At 43.4% G+C, this 23044-nt stretch overlaps 1 protein-coding gene across 21 annotated transcripts in view; it reads left to right on the forward strand.

Moving 5' to 3' along the window:
- LOC122872195 (diacylglycerol kinase zeta-like) overlaps positions 1-23044 on the forward strand; it is a 172020-nt gene that overhangs the window by 20023 nt on the left and 128953 nt on the right. For 18 of the 21 annotated variants that reach the window (XR_006377047.1, XR_006377048.1, XM_044188086.1 and 15 more), the window contains exons 2-6: positions 11110-12407; positions 18033-18141; positions 18618-18713; positions 21054-21131; positions 21737-21799. Coding sequence is in view for 19 of the 21 variants with exons in the window: in XM_044188086.1 (XP_044044021.1) it covers positions 11362-12407; positions 18033-18141; positions 18618-18713; positions 21054-21131; positions 21737-21799 (1392 nt within the window). In the remaining 2 variants the exon portion in view is untranslated. The remainder of the gene's footprint in view (positions 1-11109; positions 12408-18032; positions 18142-18617; positions 18714-21053; positions 21132-21736; positions 21800-23044) is intronic. The other 3 variants (XM_044188090.1, XM_044188092.1, XM_044188106.1) reach the window with 2 other exon arrangements.

A 23044-nucleotide genomic window follows, 5' to 3' on the forward strand; every position in this document is an offset into this window, starting at 1 on the left:
TGGACTGGGCAGAACAGCAGTGCAATGAATATAAAGTAGTGCAATTTATGGAAATGTTAGAAAGTTAACAGTGCAGTAGATGAGTTATCGCAGTATTCAGTACATAGTACTGGAGTGCAAATGATGCAGTATATGTATAAATAAATAGTCCGGTAGTGCAAATGAACATGTGGTACATGTAGCAAAAACAATATCAATATAGCAGCATTATCAGTTGTCCATCATATGTTGCAGAGGAATATCCTAACTTGTAAACTCACAGTGTATGATATTACATTTAGTTTTATTGTGAATTTACATTACAGTGAGTATAATAGGTGTATCTGTTTAGCTGTTTACTGCATCTCACGGTCAATGCGGTTGAAAGTAGAAAAAGCTAGTAAGTGGACCTTTAAGTTGAGATGTTTTCATCACACTACAGGTGCACAGTTGTGTTGAAATGTATTATCTGAGCCCACCTGAGCTGGTGATGTCAGCAAAAAACGTTGTTGTCAGATACTGCTCCCCCCCTGTTCTCGGGAGTTTGGACTCGTGAGTTCAACCCATCAAGTTTGAACTCCCAAGGATGCAAGTTCAAACATATACTGTATTGAGAAGGTCTACTGTTTTACAGAAAGTGATAGTTTTCCAGTCAAAATGTCCATTTCATCACATCTTTACACACAAATAACAAATAAGTGGAGATTCAGAACAACAGGCCTTAAGGATGGTAGGTCAACAAAATGTGCAAAATAGTTATAAAAGAACAAGAAATTATCATTAAATGAGTACACTAGTGGACTCCTGAGAGGCATCGTACAGCTCTGTTTGATTTCAGTCTTGCTGCAGCCCTGACTGTATTATTTGTTTCAAGCATCATTTCAGCCACTGCTTTGTCTTTAAAGGGAGCCCTGCTCTCTTCAATAGAAAGTCTCTATTTCTGGGAACAAGAGACAGGAAGATGTTTTCCTGCCTCCATATGCAGCCTGAAATATCAATTCAGCCAGACAAAGAAAGTTAAACTGTGTTGACATGCAAATACACACTCTGGTGATTAATGTTTCATTACCTAGTACTCTCATCTCATCTCTCCCTCACTTATGGTAAGGGATTATCATCGTAGAAGGCAGCTGTTACATAACAGCAGCACACACACAGTGGGGAAAAACACATAAACATAATAGTAGAGAATAATAGAGTTTTTTAAAGGCAAAGAGGAGAGGTGGGATAGAGAGGGAAGGATCAGAGGAAATCCATTTAAATTATAGGGAAAGTAAGTTTCTGCTAAGCATTCATTATTTACACTATAAACAAGGACATGTAAACAAATTATAGCTTGACTTATACCAGTCTGTTGACATCCTTCTCCAGGATGGAGAGAGTCGTTGTTGCAGTAGGGGAGGGGGGAGCCTCTGGGGTGGGCAGTTGTGGAGCTGGTGGGCTGGAGTAGGTGGATGGAGTCACGGGAGATGGTGTCAGGACTGTCTCTCAAAGCGACAGTAGAACTCATTCAGTTGGTTGGCCAAGTGCAAGTCGTTAATGTTTATTGCACATAATGTGTAATCTCAGTTTAAGTTGTAAAAATTGGTATGAGGCATTAGACACATAGAATCAATTAATAATTATCTCTATCACTCATGATGTGATTGGTCGCACTGATGGAACATAATTCCTATAATATTGGGGATTATATGTTAATATTTCTTAATGAGCAGGACTGTGGTGCAGCTGCAGAATGCCACACAGAATGAACAGACCTGGCGTCTGTGGGGCAAGCTGCCGCTGGGCTGCCTCTCCACGCACACCAAGCTTGGAAAAATAATTGATGCACCCAGGACTACTTTGTTTCGGCGTCTCTGCGTAGCCCAGAGACACTCCGACATCAAAAAGCGGCTCAGGAGTGACCCTGAGCAGTGTGCTTACCGGGGAAACTACAGCTCACAACCCGCTATAGGCCTCTCAGCACCGCAGCTGGCTGTTTGTTTTACAAACCAACCGCAAGAAATACACAAGCAGTACGGAAGTGGGTGTGGCTTCATCTAAACTGGGCTGGAAAAACGACTGACGGACAGGTGCCCAAAGGAGCTCCTTTGATTGGCCAAAAGGGTTATGTGTGTTTTGCACCATATTCACTGCGGCAACTGTAGCAAAACTGTGAGCGTAAGAGTTTCTTGTGATTCGTAGCATAGAATTTGTGCACCTGCAATGAAGAATTTGAACACTGTTGTGTTTGTGGGAGAGAATTTTTTTTTTAGTATTTTTCTCTGTGACTTCTAACTGCGAATTTACTGATACAATGTGTGACTATTTTCTACAACTACAGATTCCACTGTCACAGGTTCTCAGTTGTTTTACTCCAATAATACCTTCATACCTGTCTTACATCTTTCAGCGTAGGTCCCGCCCACGAGTCAGATCAACAGCAAGCAAAACTTTTGGATTCGAAAACAAAACTTTTGACATTTTTTGATTGCAGTGTCAATAGTTTTGCTCTCAAATCTATTCTGTTTGATTGTATGACACAAAGACACAAAAGTACCCTCATAGTGAAAAGGCTAGGATGCCCTTCCTTAAATCATGGTATGACCTTGATACCCCAGTTTTTAAAGAGACTGAGAGGACATGAGTTAGTGGCTCACTAACTGAAGATGCCACTTCTTTTAAAAGCTTAGCCTTGCTTTCATCTTGACCTGCTGCAGAGTTATTGAGGTTGACAATGATGTCAAGTACTTCTCTGTATGTAGGGGGTTCAAATCTACATAAGGCAGGAAAACAACCAGTAATTTTTATCAATTTGACATTCATCTGTATGATTTTTTTTTTTTTTGCATGAGTGCTACCCACATTGGCAAAGTAGTCACTGAATCCATTTGCTATGTCAGAGGGGTTAGTAAATGATATGTCACCATCAGAAAATTGAGATGGAATTTTCACAGGAGCCTTTTCCTTATTAGGTAATTGATTGCTGATGTTCCACATGGATTTTATGTTACTCGCAGAGTCTTCAAACTTGTCTGAATAGTATTTATTTTTTGCTATACAGAGTAGACATGAACATTTGTTTTTGTATTTTTTGTATGTATCAGAATTGTGGGGAGTTGGACTTAGCAGAAATCTTTTATTAGCTTTTTTTCTTTATAAAGGATTTCAATAATCCCAAAGGGAACCTCGGTTTACTAGAAACTTGGCCTAAAATGTGAGTGAAAATGTATTAAATCACATCTGGATTTTATCTGCATACGAGACATGTGTTCTTAGGTAATACAGATTCTGCTGGTCACAATTCAACAGGTTTGAACTCAGTGAAGTGAGGAGGCAAAGACAGAAAACGTTTTGTTATTCCTGCATTTAGCATGTGTTTTAAAGGGAATAGAAAAAAAGTCTGAAATGTGAAAATGTGACTACAGCTTCAGAAGTGATCTGGCTTTAAATCCTCAATCTAATAAAGAAATTATAATAATAATGGCTTTATTTGAAGAAATTGCATATCACCTCAGACTATGGCTGTCGTTAGCCTCACTGTGTGCTTTATGAAAGCCAGTCATCACTGTGACTAACCCTGGCTTTTGTGACAAAGCATTAGGACATAGAGTGCTTGTGTGTTTAATTTCAGTGGTGATTAAATGAACAGCGGAAGTTTCAGTGTGCTGATGGTTCTCTGTGATGGGACTTCCTGTTAGACTGTATGGTGGTTTCAGTAGTAGAGTTCTAAGCTGCACACACTTTTGTCCTGCACTGTTCTCATCTGATGTCTTGTGTTACATGATATTCTATTCTGCTCTTATACACTCTAACAACAATGATCACACCACTTGTCATGTTTTATGTCCCATTCTCTTAGCTATAGTCTCATTTTTGTACTGAGTTAGGTTAGTTTGTGGTGGTGTGGTCTGCAACAGTGTATTGTGTGGTCCTGACTTAGTCATTTTGTTTCTTGTAAGTTCAGTGGTAAAACTAGAAACACATACAGAACAGATCGTCTGTTTTTCCCTCCTATTATAACCACAGAGCTCTTTTTTGTTAGTTTTCAACAAATTGGCATTTTTAGCTATTTATTTTTCACATTAAAACAGCTGAATATCAGTTAAAAAATGAATAATGCAAATATCCTTTTAATAAACTGGATCATAAAAATAGACATTAGCAGGTTACATATTCTGTAACTTCATTGTTTTTAATGTCTGGTTGATCAGCAGCATAATCAGCAGCCCTTTGGAGTCCATTTTCTCTAAAGCATATTCTGAGTGTGTCATGTTTACTGTAAACTGTACTAAACTGTCTGCAGCAGGAAACACAACAGCAATTTGATGCCTTGACAGAGGACAAAGCTCAAAGGACAGAGCTTATAGGGTAAAAAGAGTTAATGATTTCACAGTCATTACAACTTTGTCACAAATTGCTTGTTTTTTGGAATGACCAAATATACACTCAGTTTCAAATGTATTATGTCAACCTAGTCAAAACTAATTCAGTTAAAATACAACAGTCCTGCAATAAATCCTGCCTTCATGGAGGTTCTAATGTTTAGTTTTTATTTATTTTTGATGAAGGATGAATAGTCTAATAAGGCAGATTTGTTCACAGTACCTTAGCCATCCAACAAGATAAATCTGCCCATTCACACCAGAAAGAGGCACAGTGAAATTAATTATCATCGGTGCTAGAACCTTGGTGATGTAGTGACTACTTGTGGGTTGTGCAACATTTCTAATATGATTGGGTAGCTTGGGAGCTTCCTTTCTTTAGACTTTCTGTTTCCATTCCCTCAAGAAAACCATCAAGGTCCCTGCCAAACTGGCTACCGTCGGTGTCAGAGGTTGTGTTTGTCCCGGTCATAGACTGGTCCAGATGGTCCGGCTGTGTTCACTGGAAGCTTGACGCTGATGCTAGCTGCATGGCGGGGGGACGCACATTCAGCGCTATTGGCTAAACGCCAATCAATATCCGCAATAGGTCCCTCCCTAGCTTCCTGTTTTTACAGGAAACACGTAAATACAGTGGTGTGAAAAAATGTTTGCCCCCTTCCTGATTTCTTTTTGCATGTTTGTCACACTTAAATGTTTCAGATCATCAAACAAATTTAAATATTAGTCAAAGATAACACGAGTAAACACAAAATGCAGTTTTTAAATGAAGGTTGTTATTATTAATGGAAAACAAAATCCAAACCTACATGGCCCTGTGTGAAATAGTGATTGCCCCCTAAACCTAATCACTGGTTGGGCCACCCTTAGCAGCAACACTGCAATCAAGCTAACTTGCAATGAGTCTTTTACAGCACTTTGGAGGAATTTTGGCCCACTCATCTTTGCAGAATTGTGTAATTCAGCTACATTGGAGGGTTTTCAAGCATGAACTGCCTTTTTAAGGTCAAACACTTTTTCACACCACTGTATGTGGAATCAAATAGCACTCTGCTAGCTGTTTTGCTCTCCTGTTTTGCTCCATTCTCTTTATAAATCCATATTTAGCTCCCCTGGTCCGGACCAGGACCGAACCGAACATAACCTCCGAGACCGAAGGTGACCAGTTTGACAAGGAATACAGTTCCAAAGTGGTTTTCTAGCCGGGTTTGCCTTCTGGTGTCCCGCGGCTGAGTCAGCTAGTTAATAGCATGGCTGGCTTGCATGGGTCTAACTATGCTAATTAGCTAACAGTTACAATTAGCAGCAGTTAGCGGTTATATTGATAATAATAATGGATTACATTTATATTTTGTTAGCATTTTATCTTGATACTCAAAGTGCTTCACAGTGAAGGGGGGAAACTCACCTCAGCCACCACCAATGTGGTTAGGTTAGCTAACGTTACTTTAGCAACAAGTAAAGCTATCTCTCCATCCGGAAACTCCATAAATCACCTTGGTACTGTACTGACAGCCCTCATAACATTACTGACATCTTTATGACAAGTTTAAATGGTTCCACTTTACTTGAGGTCAAGGGAATTATTCAAAATAGTGCACATGCGCCAACGTGCATGCTGCCTGTTGCTGTAGCTCTGTCTCGTCGTCTTTTTCCAACTTTTAGCTTTCCTTTTTCTTCAAAACTTGAGTAACTTGTGTGTAAGTATAATTTAAATTACATTATTTTTTACATTATAATTTAAACTATACTCCTTACAAAAATGAGAGTAGAAAGTGTTTTGGTACTTTTTTTCATAGTGAAACTTCTTCTCCTGCTACTCGGTCAGGGCACCACTGCAGATCAGCTGTTTGGCTGCATTGTGTACACCAGGGAACAGCTGATCACGCTGAAGCCGAGCGGCATGGCGCCCAGGACAACCGATGTCCCCACTGAGATCTGGAGGAGGACACACCGAGGATGCAGAGGTGGAACGAAGTGGCGAGAGAAGAGAGAGAGGGGTCCAGACAAAAGAGACTTAAGAACAAGAGATTTAAGCCATGTCTGCCTTCTCTTGTCATGAGCAACGTGAGATCAAAGGCAAATAAAATGGACGAGCTAACAACGTTAGCCCGGAATCAGACGGAGTTCCGTGAGTGTAGTGTGATGTGCTTCTCAGAGACATGGCTACACCAGGATATCCTGGATCATAATGTTTCCATCGACAGCTTTCAGACAGTTCGGGCCGACAGGGATCACACCGGGAGCGGTAAGCAGAAAGGCGGCAGGCTTGCTGTTCTGGTTAACAACAGATGGTGTAATCCTGTTCTATCAAGCAGAGAATCTGTAACCCGGACATTGAACTGTTAGCGTGGGACTCCGGCCATATTATCTGCCATGTGAATTTTCACATGCCATTGTTGTGGCTGTTTACATCCCCCCTCTGCTAACCCGGCATCGGCGTGCAACGCCATTCACACCACCATAACACAACTCCAGACTCAACACCCGAGCGCACTCATATTAATCTCGAGTGACTTCAACCATGTCAGTATTTCAACAACACTGACTAATTTCACCCAGTATGTGAATTGTCCTACTAGAGAGGAGAGGACACTGGACCTGCTGTATGCTAACATTAAGGATGCATACACCCCCCCGGACCACAACCTGGTTCACCTCATACCCTGCTATGTGCCCCTGGTTAAAAGGCAGCCTGCGACCACAAGGACAGTGAGGAGATGATTGGAGGAGGCCTTTGAGACACTGCAGGAATGTTTTGAGGTGACAAACTGGGATGCACTCTGTGAGTCTAATGGAGAAGACAGTGATGGGCTCACTGAGTGTATCACTGGCTACATTAACTTCTGAGGAGGTGAGGGCAATCCAGGCTGACCTGAAGGTGAAGATCAGGGAGGCCAAGGAGAAGTACAGGAGTAAGCTGGAGTGGAAACTCCAGCAGAACAACATGAGAGAGGTCTGGAGCGGCATGAAGCGCATCACTGGCTTCAGACCGTACGGCAGCAGAGGAGTTGTAGACAGCTTGGACAGGGCCAATGAACTTAATCTGTTCTTTAACAGATTCGACACACTGGCTCATGCTCATCCCCCCTCTAACTCAACTGCTGTCTGCCCTCAGACTCCTCTGAGTCCACTGCGGCCCCCCCTCCATCTTCCTGGGAGAGTCCTACTCCCCCCTCAACTGGCTCTTAGGCTAATGGCCCTCTTCAGACTGATGACTTCCCCCTCCCCCGCCTGTAACCTCTGCTGTGTGCCTGACTACTGACCAGGTGAGAGGACACCTGATGAAACTCCACTCAAACAAGGCTGAAGGCCCCGATGGAGTTAGCCCCGGGGTGCTAAAAGCCTGTGCCCCCCAGCTATGTGGAGTCCTTCAACATGTCTTCAACCTGAGCCTGAGTCTTCAAAGGGTCCCTGTTCTGTGGAAGACATCTTGCCTTGTTCCTGTGCCGAAGACGTCGCGTCCCAGTGGCTCCAAGGACTACAGGCCTGTGGCACTGACCTCCCACATAATGAAGACCCTAGAGCGACTGGTGCTGGAACAGCTGTGGCCCATGGTCAGACCCCTCCTGGACCCCCTTCAGTTTGCCAGTTTGGAGTTGAGGATGCCCTCATCTTCCTGCTGAACCGCATCCACACCCACCTGGACAAGCCGACAAGCACAGTGAGGATCATGTTTTTTGACTTTTCCAGTGCTTTCAACACCATCCGGCCAGCCCTGCTGGGTGAGAAGCTGGCAGCGATGCAGGTCGAGGCCCCCCTCGTGTCCTGGATTGTGGACTACCTGACTGGCAGACCACAGCATGTGCGTCTGCAGCACTGTGTGTCAGACAGAGTGGTCAGCAACACTGGGGCCCCTCAGGGGACTGTCCTCTCTCCCTTCCTCTTCAACATCTACACCACAGACTTCAGCTACCACACAGAGTCCTTCAGATGTTTTCTGATGACTCTGCTGTGGTGGGATGTATCAGCGGTGGTGATGAGACTGAGTACAGGGCTGTGGTGGGTAACTTTGTCTCATGGTGTGAGCAGAACCATCTGCAGCTCAATGCGACAAAGTCTAAGGAGCTGGTTGTAGATCTATGAAGGGCCAAGGCACCAGTGACCCCGGTTTCCATCACCAGGGGGTCAGTGTGGACATTATTGATGACTACAAGTACCTTGGACTACATATGGACTCTCTGTTGGTGGTGTCAGCGAGGAGGATGCTGGCCATACTACATGCCATCTTGGACAATGTCTCCCACCCACTCCATGACGTGCTGATCAAACAAAGGAGTACCTTCAGCGGAAGACTCATACCCCCAAGAAGCACCATAGAGTGCCACAGGAAGTCATTCATGCCTGTGGCCATCAAACTCTTTAACTCCTCCCTCTAAGTTAGTCTGTATGACCCTAAGTCATTAAACTGGACATTGATCATTAACATCACTGCAATACTTTAAATAATTGTGCAATATTCTGTTTAATACTGCTGTGCAATTTACTCTTTTCAGTTTAATATTCCCTATTTATTGATATTTATTCATACTTCTATTACTGCTGTGCAATATCCACCGTCTAATAATCATCTTAATAAGTTACACTTAACTTGACAGTACTCATTATTGCACTATTACTTACTACTTGTATTATTACATTGTATTTTTATACTGTACATACTTATCATCAACCGGTAAATCCACTTTGTACTTTACACTTATTTTAATTTTATACTTATTTCAACATTGTACTTAATTTATCTGACTTATATTATAGTGTATTATATTCTGATTTGCTTAGAACTTCTATCCCTGTGTGTACTGACGTGATAGTCAGTTGCTATAACAAAGAGTTTCCCCTCGGGGATCAATAAAGTATTTCTGATTCTGCTTCTGATTCTGATGACACAATTATAATGGCCTCATGACAGTCATGACAACCAAGCACATATGACAGTATAATGTAATGTTAACAGATAAAGCTAAAGATAAGCTAAAGATAAGCAAAGATAAAGTGTGATAATTAGGTCTGCTATGGCATGTTTATGACAGGTTATGTTTTCTTGGTTAATGTCAAGTTGTCATAACAAAGACATTTTTTTCTTGATTAATGTCAAGTTGTCATAACAAAGACATCTCAAACAATGTCAGCTTTGCATTAAAAGTGACATAATTGACCGAAGGACACTTAATGGCAACCGTCATAATCCTTCATAATGACTCCTTCATGTTCATGACAGGTGTCATGTCATGGTTATGACAGTGTCATTTCAGTCTTATGAAGCCACCTTCAAATAAGTGTTACCAAAAATACTTCTGAAATACATTATCTACTCTAGCTTTAATTGCCATGCCAGACATTCCCAAGACATCTAATTTCAACCAGTAACACCAGTAAAATAATTGTCAGTATTATTGTGAGGTTCTCTATAGATAAATCTGTGACCTTGATCCAATGTCAATCTACAGAGTTCAAATGTGTTTTTGTGGTGTGGTTGGACAGAGTACTTTCTCATTTTACCTTTAGCTAATGCTTCTGCTAGAGAAAGCATAAATTGATACTTTCAGACTCAGCTAAATTTGGTTCACCAAATACCTCAGGGCTCAGAGCAACAGATTTATACTTTTCTACACTATAAGAAAATAAAATGTATTCCCATCAAGCTTGATTAAATGAAAAGAAATCAAAACATGTCTCTGGCTGAACCCAGTACACTTATGGGCCTTTTTGCCCCAATAGTCACAGAAACTCAGAGGCCCAAGAGCTAAATCAGGAACTAAAAGTTAGTTTAGTACATTTGTATTTGCATTGCCACTGCTTATTAAGAATCAAAACTGCACTCTTTATATATGCACTCTTTCCTTCTTTGTACGGCAACTGTTGCCCAACAATTTCCAGAGCATTTGATTTATTGATTACTGTCGGGATGTAAAGAGAATTTCAACAAATATAACAAAAAATGCTCGTCAGTATGAGCGACCAATCACATTACATATAATTCATTGTTAATACATTGCCTCAAATTTTTTCACATTCAGTTTGAATGTATGCAGGTGTATTATATAGGTTGTATTTGAAAAGCACTAAATTGCACAAAACAGAACTGCATGTGTGTGACAAAATAATTGATTTTAACTCAAAGGTCTTAGTATTTTTTTGGAGCTTATGGTCTCCATCAACAAATGGACCTTTGAGTAGAAATAATTTTGTCCCACATATTGTTCCCAACTTGAAGAATAAACATGCTGAAGAAGTGTTTTAATGTCCAGGTACCTTGGTTTTTAATCAGTTGCTACTGGATAAACTTTAAACTTACATTTAAGATTGTGCTCCAATTTCTGTGTTCATAAAGGACAAAAGACAGCATTGCACCACTCATGCAGTCATGACACTACATGAGTGTCACTAAACACTGTAAAAGAAGAACAAGTGAATGAATCAACCACAGTGTGAATGTTGAGGGAACTAGTGAAGGGGCTACTGGTTGATACCGGTTGTGATGACTTGAGTGACTTTGAACCAGGCAGCACTGCATCAGGGATCTATTAATCAAATTCAACCGCTGGTAACATGATTCAACATGGTAACAATTGACCAATTGAATGTGTTTGGATGAAATTTTTTTATTTATTTCGGGGATTTTTAGTATTTAGTCATTATTTATTTCCTGGAAGGAACTACTTATTGCATCAGTAAGGTTTGTGGAAACAATTCTCTCTGTTGATGTCATCATCTAGGGAACAACAGATTTAATTAACAGAAAAGCCTTCATTTGCCCCTTCAGCATTTCTAAAGGAAGAAGGCGAGGAGCTGGACTAGTGGGTGACCATCAGAAGCTGGACTATCATCTTATTCTAGCTTTTGGTGGAGGCAACCCAATTATCATGGATACCATCTCATGTCGCATGGATATTAAAACATCATTTGAACTGATATCTGACCTTTAACCTTTAAGACAATGTTTGGAAAATGTTCTTTACCTAAGCATTTCTTATCAGATTTTTAGTACCTTCCATATTGCACTGCACTACAAGACATGATGGATTTCTTCTTCCCACGACATTTCTGCCGTCGCCAAAAAAGACAGAAGCATCCCACTGCAGTGCATCAGTCTAGTCCTGCTGTTCAGAGCAGTAAAGCCAGGAGGCGCTCTAGTGTTGGTCTGCCCTCTGTAGCATTAGTACAGTCCAGACGCTCCTCCGTTGGTTTACCTCCAGTTTGTACTGACCAACGTAGGCGCCCCAGTATTGGCTTACTGGTGGCCAGTGGACAGAAGCGACAGTCCATTATAGAGCTAGGATTAACAAACACAAGTGAAGCAGTGGGAGAATCTGGAACAGGAGCTGAGAGAGCAGATGTAGTCATCAAGAGAGGAAGAAGGGCATTTCAGTATAAACCTCACCATGCTCATGGTGCTTCTGGTACCGTCCCCTGCGTACATCGTGGGCTGGCAGTCCGATATCGACGTCCTTCTAAAGTAAAATCCATTGAACCTCATTTACTTGGATCCTCCATGTTACTTGCGAGTGTAGTCCAGATGGGCAGAGGAGTGAAAGAGAAGGAAGAGGGAGAGGAGGAACTAGATGTCTCCCTGTGTTCCTGTTCTGAGTCAGATGGAGAGGAAGGGAGTGATGAAGAAGTGGCGAACAGAACTGGAGGAATAAAAGATGTAAGATTTAGGCCTACAGCTCAGATGCACTTAACCCAGGCAGTCATTATGGAAAACATTACACCCCCCCGTCCCTTGCTCCGCCCTCCACGCTGTCTGAGACGAAACTCCTCCCACCTCCTTCCAGCAGTGTTTCCGAGCAGTGAAACGGGTTATGGAGTTTATGGTCAATATAATCGACGAAGGTCAAGTCAAGGTCACTGGGCTTTAAAAAAAACGATCCAGACTTCCACGACCAGCCCCAGTCTGGTTCAGCTGGCTTCAACAGGTCTGAGCTCTGAGCCTGGGGCTGCCCAAACAGATGTGACCTCCACTGGGTCTACAATCCACAAAAGCTGTTCTTCAACACTTGGGGGACCAGAGGGAACCATATACTATGATCCTTATCTGGATACATGGGAGAACTTCCTGTCGTATGTAACAAACACACACACACACACACACACACACACACACACACACACACACACACACACAGGATAACATAGTGTGTTTGTACTTGTACTTGTTTTGCATTTGTAGGCAAGAATAATATACTAATTTACTGCTACCAAATAGACTTTTTCCGCATTATTTGACATGTAATGTTCCTGCAACGTGTGCAGTGTTTCTTTAGTACTGATGTCTGGCTAGATGTTCTGACAGTCCAGCCATGTAAGAGAGCAGTTGACTTAACAGTGTCTGTAGTCTTCAGTCTTGATGAGATTCTCATCAGCCACTCCTTGTATCCTTTGGTCCTGAGTGCCGCTCCAAAGTTTCATACTTAAAGTAGGTCACAGGATGACAATTATTTACCATACTCATTTCTGTGGTTATATCACAGTGCAGCCTTTGGAACTCATATTCATGCTTGTCGTTGAGCAATTTCTTTCCCTCTTCCTTATGGGCTCTTTACTGCTTCAGAGTGTTTAGATATTTTACATTTAGTGTAAAAGTTTTTTTCAAAGTCTGCCATTTTAGTTGAATCATTGGAAAGGTTTATCCAGTGCTCATATTTTGCTGTTGTTACAGAAAGGAAAAAACAAAAAGTGGTCAGTACAGGCATGTGGGACCTCACTGTGTGGAGTCTGTGTGTTTTCCTCATGTCTATGTGGGTTTCCACAGTCCAAAGACATGCTGCTCATAGGTGTGTGAATGTGAATGTTATTTGTCTACTGTATATGGGAAAGACTGATGAGCTGTCCAGGTGTACCCTGCTGCTCTCCCACTGTAAGCTGGGATGGGCTCTAGCTGTTAATATGACAAGTGGATTTCAGAATGGATGGATAAAAAGTGTCACTGTTGTGCACTATGGACTATTTTGTTGTATGTATTGTGTATATTTTGTTAATATCTGTTAAGACATGTCTGTGTAGGCCTGTCATAATTGTTACATGCTTACATTGCTTAAGCGCAATTATTTGAGCTGACCGCGAACATTTTGCATGGATTCCACAATCTAGGGAATTTTAAGCCAATGTTAGAAACAAATAGAATGTGAATTAGGTGTGTTTTTATCAGCTGGGTTGAGGCAAATAAACAGTCTACCTGAGCAGAAGGTTCCAGTGTCAGGAAAAAAAGAGCTTGGCTGTCTAGACTTTACTGCTATTGGGTAGGTTCTTTTGTTTCAGCTCATATGAGACAGAGAGGTGCCAATAAGAGGTGTCTGGATTTACATCGGACAGTCTCCCCTACGGGTGCAGCATTGGGTTTGACAGCTCTGGGGAAAGTGCTGGAGGTAATTTACAGACAGTTCTTTGCTGCTTAATTTCAGTATGTTTAAACCCAGTTTAAATTTTTTGTGCAGTGTAAGTGGAGCCAAACAGCTGATCTGTATGTAATATTGGCTACATCACACATTGCTTCCATACAGCTTTTCTAATTAAATAATTTGCAGAAAAATGCTTGGATGGAAAACATGGCTTTGTGTTTCCTTGTGGCATATTACCATCTCTACATTAATTAAATGTTTTCATTACATTAGGAATAGGCCTACGCAACAATTTTAGAACAAGCTATTAAAAATAAATATGTGCAGAGCAAGAGGTTTATTTGAAGCAGGCTTATATTTGAGAAATTATTATTAGAAGTTTTTGTTACTGCATTAGGCTGTTAATACAAGCTCAACACTTCCTCTATCAGATTCAAATTAAAAGCCCTCTAGCGTTTTAGTGGGCAGAATCCCTTCATTTCCTAACAAGGTGTTTATTGTGGAACATGTGCAGGACTTGTGAAAAATTCAGTGACTTCCACGGTTCCCATACAGTACTTCAAATGTAGCTATGTATGTTACTACAATATACAGTTTGGATGGGACATTAACACGCATACACGTGCAGTGGCTGGAATCAAACAATAACACTTAAGAGTAAGAGTAATCCAGAACAGAAGTGTTGAAAATAGCATGATTATATTGTTGAATTTATTAAATTAAAGTGATGTTAATGTACATTATGCTTAGTTGGCATGCACATTATATAACCAGGAGCACCAGGGGTTTATCCATCCTTGTTTTATTCATTTGGGACTGACCATTATTTGTTCATGATGACCACGCCCCTGTCCAATACTTGAGACCTGGCTTTTATTTGAGAAAATACGATATTCAGCTTATACTAAACAGTGGCATAAAATGAACAGAAAATGACTGAATGAATCCATCCATCCATCCATCCATCCATCTTCTTCCGCTTATCCGGGGCCGGGTCGCGGGGGCAGCAGTCTAAGCAGGGACTCCCAGACTTCCTTCGCCCCAGACACTTCCTCCAGCTCCTCCGGGGATCCCGAGGCGCTCCCAGGCCAGCCGAGAGACATAGTCCCTCCAGCGTGTCCTGGGTCTTCCCGGGGCCGCCTCGGTGGGACATGCCCAGAACACCTCCCGAGGGAGGCGTCCAGGAGGCATCCGGATCAGATGCCCTAGCCACCTCAGCTGGCTCCTCTCGACGTGGAGGAGCAGCGGCTCTACTCGAGCTCCCCGTGTGACTGAGCTCCTCACCCTATCTCTAAGGGAGCGCCCAGCCACTCGGCGGAGGAAGCCCATTTCGGCCGCTTGTATCCGCGATCTTGTCCTTTCGGTCACTACCCAAAGCTCATGACCATAGGTGAGGGCAGGAGCGTAGATTGACCGGTAAATCGAGAGCTTTGTCTTTCGACTCAGCTCCTTCTTTACCACAACGGTCCGATACAGCGCCCGCATCACTGCAGACGCTGCACCGATCCGCCTGTCAATCTCACGCTCCATCCGTCCCTCACTCGTGAACAAGACCCCGAGATACTTAAACTCCTCCACTTGGGGCAAGGACTCCCCACCCACGCGAAGAGAGCAAACCACCTTTTTCCGGTCAAGAACCATGGCCTCAGATTTGGAAGAGCTGATTCTCATCCCAGCTGCTTCACACTCGGCTGCAAACCGTCCCAGTGCATGCTGCAGGTCCTGGTTTGAAGAAGCCATCAGAACGACATCATCTGCAAACAGCAGAGATGAGATCCTGTGGTTCCCAAACCGGACACCCTCCGGCCCCTGACTGCGCCTAGAAATTCTGTCCATATAAATTATGAACAGAACCGGTGACAAAGGGCAGCCCTGGCGGAGTCCAACATGCACCGGGAACAGGTCTGACTTACTGCCGGCAATGCGAACACAGCTCCTGCTCCGTTATACAGGGACCGGACAGCCCTTAGCAAAGGGCCCCGACCCCATACTCCCCAGAGCACTCCCCAAAGCGCCCCCGGCACACGGTCGAATGCCTTCTCCAGATCCACAAAGCACATGTGGACTGGTTGGGCAAACTCCCATGAACCCTCGAGCACCCGATGGAGAGTATAGAGCTGGTCCAGTGTTCCACGACCGGGACGAAAAAACCACTCTGCTCCTCCTGAATCCGAGGTTCGACTATCGGACGAATTCTCCTCTCCAGTACCCTGGAATAGACCTTACCGGGAGGCTGAGAAGTGTGATCCTCTGTGATTGGAACACACCCTCCGGTCCCCCTTTCTTATACAGAGGGACCACCACCCCGGTCTGCCAGTCCAGAGGCACTGTCCCAGACCGCCACGCGATGTTGCAGAGACGTGTCAGCCAAGACAGTCCCACAACATCCAGAGACTTAAGATACTCAGGACGGATCTCATCCACCCCAAGCCTTGCCACCAAGGAGCTTGCCAACAACCTCAGTGACTTCGGCCAGGGTGATGGATGAGTCCGCCTCCGGTCCCCAGCCTCCGCTTCCTCTTCGGAAGACGTGACAGCAGGATTGAGGAGATCCTCAAAGTATTCCTTCCACCGTCCGACAACATACCCAGTCGAGGTCAACAGCTCTCCACCCGCACCGCATACAAGGTGTTGGTGAAGAACTGCTTCCCCCTCCTGAGCCGTCGGACGGTTTGCCAGAATTTCTTTGAGGCCGACCGATAGTCCTCCTCCATGGCCTCTCCGAACCTCTCCCAGTCCTGAGTTTTTGCCTCTGTGACCGCACGGGCTGCAGCACGCTAGCCTGCCGGTACCTGTCAGCTGCCTCGGAGTCCCACGAGTCAACAAGGCCCGATAGGACTCCTTCTTCAGCCTGACGGCATCCCTTACTTCCGGCGCCCACCACCGTGTTCGGGGATTGCCGCGCGACAGGCACCAGAAACCTTGCGACCACAGCTACGAGCCGCCGCATCGACAATGGAGGTGGAAAACATGGTCCACTCGGACTCAATGTCCCCAACCTCCCGGGATCTGGGAGAAGCTCTCCGGAGGTGTGAGTTGTAGACCCTGCTGACAGAGGGCTCCGCCAGACGCTCCCAGCAGACCCTCACGATACGCTTGGGCCTGCCAAGTCTGTCCGGCTTCCTCCCCGCCAGCGGATCCAACTCACCACCAGGTGGTGATCGGTTGACAGCTCCGCCCCTCTCTTCACCCGAGTGTCCAAGACACGCGGCGGGAGGTCAGATGATACGGCAACAAAGTCGATCATCGACCTCCGCCTAGGGTGTCCTGGTGCCACGTGCACTGATGGACACCCTTGTGCTTGAACATGGTGTTAGTTATGGACAAACTGTAACTAGCACAGAAGTCCAACAACTGAACACCGCTCGGGTTCAGATCAGGGGCCGTTCCTTCCGATTACCCCTCTCCAGGTGTCACTGTCGCTGCCCACGTGGGCGTTGAAGTCCCCAGTAGAACAACGGAGTCCCCGGGTGGTGCACTGTCTAGTACCCCTCCCAGGGACTCCAAGAAGGCCTGGTACTCTGCACTGCTGTTCGGCACGTAGGCCGCCACAACAGTGAGAGACCTGTCCCCCACCCGGAGGCGGAGGGACGCGACCCTCTCGTTCACTGGGGTAAACTCCAACACGTGACGGCTGAGCTGTGGGGCTGTGAGCAGGCCCACACCAGCCCGCCGCCTCTCCCTGCCGGCAACGCCAGAGAAATGGAGCGTCCAGCCCCTCTCGAGGAGACGGGTTCCAGAGCCCAGGCTGTGCGTGGAGGCGAGGCCGACTATATCTGCCGGTAACGCCAACCTCCCGCACAAGCTCAGGCTCCTTCCCCAGCGAAGTGACATTCCATGTCCCTAGAGCCAGTTTCTGTGTCCGGAGATCTGGTCGCCGGCCCCCTGCCTTCGACTGCCGCCCAGATCTCTCTGCACCGCCCCTTACGGATCCTCCTGCGGGTGGTGGGTCCACGGGAGGACGGCCCCACGTCGCTCCTTCGGGCTGGGCCCGGCCACCAGGCGCTCGCCGTCGGGCACCCACCCCAGGCCTGGCTCCAGGGTGGGGCCCCGGTAGCGCCAATCCGGGCGACGTAACTGGCCTTGATTTTAAATAATCCAACTGAATGAATTAAATTGTTAATTGCAATTATTTGCAAGATAATTAATCAGTTTAGTCAAGTCAACTAAAATTTCATGATTGTGACCGTGCTGGTCTTGTGCAGTAGTGATGATGGAAAGGTCAGAAACATTCAAATCCATGTGACCTTGGGAGATTTTAGGTTTACATTAAATATTTTCCTGCCTCTTTGAATTTCATTATCATGAAGAAAAGCATTCACAAGTTTCTGTCTCTTTGTGTTTCCAGGAAAGCGATAGCTAAGTCCGGCCTGCACCATCTGCCCAGTCAGCCTAGTACATCATCTCTGAACAGGACAGAGCCAGAAGCAAATATCTGCAGTACTGTGGATTGGACTGTGAGTCTGGGTATCACTATGACACAACAGGGGTCTGAGAAAATACACCTTTACCTTGTGCCTACAATGGTAGTTCAGCAGCTATATCACTAAGGATAACACTCCCTCTTGTGTATTATTGCTATCATGACAAAGTTTCATTACTGACAATTCTATTTAGCTGTTGAGACTACTGTGACACATAAAAAGCTTAGTCAGAAAGTTGATTGAAAATTTAAGAAGAAATTAATGTGCCAATGTACAGATAAACACGAGCTGACTTTGATTGGCACAGCCTTGTACCAAGGATTTACTGTTAGTGGTTTCACAATGATTTTACATGTCTTTCATCAAAAACCATCTATGCCTCATAAGTGATCATCAATGATAAATGCCAAAGTTACCCATCATCATTTTTCTGACAATGAAACAGGTTTATAGAAAACAAGGTGGTTTCTGTTCTCCTCTGAGCCTCCGCTGTGTGTTTGTCTCTGTAGGAGTCTGCTCTGTATGGAGATCATATCTGGTTTGAGACAAATGTGTCTGGAGACTACTGTTATGTGGGAGAACAACACTGTATTGCCAGAGCACTGGTTAGTATCACACTCTGATTATCTCTCCTGTTCCTCTTCTCTCTCTTCTCTTTTCCTCTTTTTGTTCTCAACAGCACTATTTTCTAAAGGTACATTCATATGCAGCTATTTCAATTTAGCAAAGTGTGTTAGAGTAAAGCATAATTTCCCAATTATTATGTTTTTCTTCAGTTTATCAGACCAAATGTTTATACGTCTACATGTTTGCATCTCATGCATGTTTACACATCTACATCTGCTAAACGTTCACTGCCACATTTTCACAACATTGTCCTTCAATATCTGCACCAACTAAATAACTGAAGTACTTGTAAAAAGGGCCTCTTCATCCAAATTACCAACAAATAAAATGGAGGTAAATGTAAATTTGTTTGTGGTGATCACAGCATTGAAAAAGTCAACAGCAACATCTGCAGAATTTGCAGAATCTGTGTCTGTTACTTTGCATAATCTACAAACACACTGTCAACAGTTTTCATAGGAACAACTTTTAACAAATGAATAGTCATCTTCACAGGATGTAGCAGATGTGATTTAGATTGGCAAACCCTACCAGTGTCTGGAAAAAGCTGGAGTGAAGAACTGTACTAAATACTAAACAGAGCAGCACAAGAGTAGGCACTGTGCATCAAGCCAATTGAAGCAGGGGTCTACTACATCAGACTAGATCCAAGATTCAGACTGTGCAAAGATGACTTTGCAATAGTTATTCATAGTAGTAGGATGCAAAAAGGGACAACAGTAACTGAGCTTCTTAACCATGCTGTAGGGATCATGTTGCTGAGTCTGGGTTACACATGATCCTTATTTCAAGTCCATTTACTAGGTTTTTGGAGCTTTCATCCACATTCCAAAGGCTTTATTTTGCCTATGGAACAGGCTCAGCTGACATCATGAGAATATTGTATATGAGGGGACAGATGTGAATGTCCTGCTTGATCTTTCTCCAGTTGTCCATTGACTCCTGGTCCATGAACTTTGACCCTCTCCCAGTGGATGCTGTGAGTGGTTTTGGTCTGGTATTCACAGACAGATGTTGTTTGTTTCCGGTGTTCATTCACTCTCTTGTTCAGGGTCCTTGCTGTATCACTGATGTAGTATTTTTTTGGTATTTACATAGTTAATGTCTCCCCAGGGCTAAGATGGGATTGTTTCACTGATGTTGTGTTCCCTGCAGCTGTTGATGTCATGATGATGTCATACACCACTCCAGTCTTCCTCCCTGGAGGGGGTTCCTGTTTTAGAGATGAGATTATTTTGTTACACATACTGTAAAGCAGAGGTTTCCCTCTGTGTGCCGGTATTGGACCTTGAGAACACTTTCTACCGGGCAACAAGGAAATGACACGATTCAAACAAAAAGGCTGACTAATGATTAGACATTATAAAAAATCACTTGTTTTGCAGAAAGGAGACCTAAAACATTTCATGTGGTTTAGTGGTAGAGTGGAAGGTAAGCGATTCGATCCTGGCTTCCTCCAGCCCACGTGTCAAAGTGTCCTTGGGCAAGACACTAAACCCCAAATTGTTCCTGAGGGCTGTGCCTTCGGTGTGTGAGTGTGTGTGAATGGTTAGTTAGTTTCCTTGGACTGATGAGCAGTTAGCATCTGCCATCAGTGTGTGAATGGTGTGAATGAGATATGTAGTGTGTGAAACACTTTGAGTGGTTGGAAGACTAGAAAGGTGCTATACATGTACAGTCCCTTTACCATTTTACATTATTTTAGGGTATTTTTGCGGTTATTGCCTTGAACTTGGCTCAGTCTGTCATACTTTTTCCCTTGTCTGAGGTTAGAATCAGTGTGAAACCTCTACCTGAGTGCTCTAGGAGGTCGACAGTGACACCTATGTGGGATAATCCACTCTGATCTGTACATTTACTAAAAAATAATACCTTATGCACAGTGATGCTACAGTAATTCACCTCAAGCATCAAGACAGTCATTCAATGTCATCAACCACGGTCATGTCATGTTATATTTTTACTCATGTCAGCTCATATCAAGGTCAAACATGACACATGTACACACACTCAAAGTTGTCATGTGTCATACACTTTCATGTCATATAATTTCTTTGGATCTGGTTTTAGCTAACAGCATTTCACTTTTTGCAGTACAGGACTGATCCCCAGTGGTCAGAGATGGCATTACTGGCTTATATGTTAATTCAAAAATCCCTCCTAGCTGCTGAGGATCATAAAACACATTACTAAATTATTGTTGGTCAAAAAACAAGTCGTTTCACTTTTGTTCTTTGTTACTGTGATTTAATGTCTGTGGTTGTTTTTCCACATTTCAAAACAGATCATGTTCTCCCTCTCTCTCTTTCTAATTCCAGCAAAAGTCTGCCAGTCGAAGGAAGTGTGCTGCCTGTAAGATAGTTGCCCACACCATCTGTATAGAACAACTGGAGAAGGTAATTTCTCTGTCTCATGTATTCAAAATACTTTCACCAAATGGACTGAACCAGGGAATCCAAATGGACTCCACTCTATGGGGGCAAGAATAATAATGATGCAGGTGTAAAACTTCAGTCATCACAGACAGAGAAAGGTGGAGAGAATATTAAAGAAGGATGTTTAAACCATCTTTCATGAGGGACAAAAGCAGGTAAGAATAAAGAACGATTAAACTTTAGGGGGTGAAAGTCAATTGGCTTGAGAAGCGGAGGGTTGCCGGTTCATGCACGCACCAGTTGGTACAAAGTGTGGACTAGTAGCTAGAGAGGTGCCAGTTCACCTCCTGGGCACTGCTGAGGTGCCATTGAGCAAGGCACTGAACCCCTAACTGCTCACGGTGCTGTGCTATGCGGTTGCCTCATCACTCTGACATCTCTCCACAGTTAATGCATGTCTATAGGTCCTGTTTGTGCATGTGCATGTATTTTTGGCCTGTGTGTGTCTTTATTTGTTTCACTTAACTGTCATTTAATTTCATTCATTTTCATTTATGAAGCAGATGACAGTACATTTGAAAGAAAGGAGCAGGATGTCTTAACTGTCCCTCCTGTCTAACCTGCAGTTTCCCAGCACTAGAGCCATTCTGTTGGATGCCACCCTACCCCTCAATGACCCCAACTTTAGAGTGAGATACTCAAAGCTCCTTCTTTCTCTCCTCTCTCCCCGTCTGTGACCCTCAATTTGACACACAGAGACAAAAGGTGGTGTCTGGACCTCACTTCAATCAGTTCATAAAGAAAACCAGTGCACAACATGATTTAAGTGTTACCCTCAGGATGATAATTTATTTGGAGCAAAAATATAACAAAGATTCTTAGTAGGTGGATGTAAATGTATGAGGGCATGCCACCTAAATAAAATCACTACAGTATATTTGAAACACAGATAGAACATGTATTCTGTTTGTGGTTTGTGAATAATCCACTTTCAAAATGAGTGAATCAAATTGGAATCTAATTCAGGTCAGACACACACCCTCTGAAAACTTCTGCTTTGTTCTTCATCATAAAAGTGTTATTTTCATTTCCTTAAATCACATAGAATTTTCTGTCTCTTTGTCTCATTTTCTTGTTGATCAAAGTGGTATGATAAATCTGACAGGTTTAAAGGGTTTGTTCTGTTGATTTCAAAGGGTAAGTAGACCTCAGGGAGGGATATGATAATAAGGCCACTTTCTGAAACAGTGGAGGTAGAGGCAACAGCGAAAATGGATTAGGACTAGTTACAGAAACAAAGTCAGGATGGCGAAAACACACACAATGCTGACTGAAAATGTGTATATGGCTGTTTGACAAAAAAATCTTAACACAAGGTCCACTTACTAGCCACTTTCAACCATATCTGCTTTACCATCAGATAGACTTTGCTGTTGACATGGAAACAGCTCAGTGGTCCTGAGGTAAATATGAAACATCAGTCACATGACAACAAGTGGTCGGGAATGTGGGGAGATTGTAACTCCTGGCTGTGTCTGAAATCTCTCCCTCACTCATTCACTAGACCCTATTTATAAATCATCAGCATTTTGTGTCAACACTACTACAGTGTTGCACGACTGTAATTATCGCATCCATAAAATGTGATATACATCTCGTTGTAGGATTATTAGCAGAAAGAAGTGTACATGCCATGGACACAATTTTTTTTTCTTCTTCTGCCCACACTATGCATGTAAATACACCTTCAATAAAGGTTAAAGACAGCAGATGTTTTCATTGTAAGCAACTGTGAAACTGTGAAAACAGTATTGGGCAACAAATTCAAAGACAGTGATAACAAATCAGAAAATTATGAGATTCTATAAACAAGACCAAAGGTTAGTACAGTAACAAGGAAACTTGTACAAAAGTATAGACTAGCTGTCAAATTA

Source organism: Siniperca chuatsi, linkage group LG24 (genome assembly GCF_020085105.1).
Source record: "Siniperca chuatsi isolate FFG_IHB_CAS linkage group LG24, ASM2008510v1, whole genome shotgun sequence".
In the NCBI taxonomy this organism is placed as follows: domain Eukaryota; kingdom Metazoa; phylum Chordata; class Actinopteri; order Centrarchiformes; family Sinipercidae; genus Siniperca; species Siniperca chuatsi.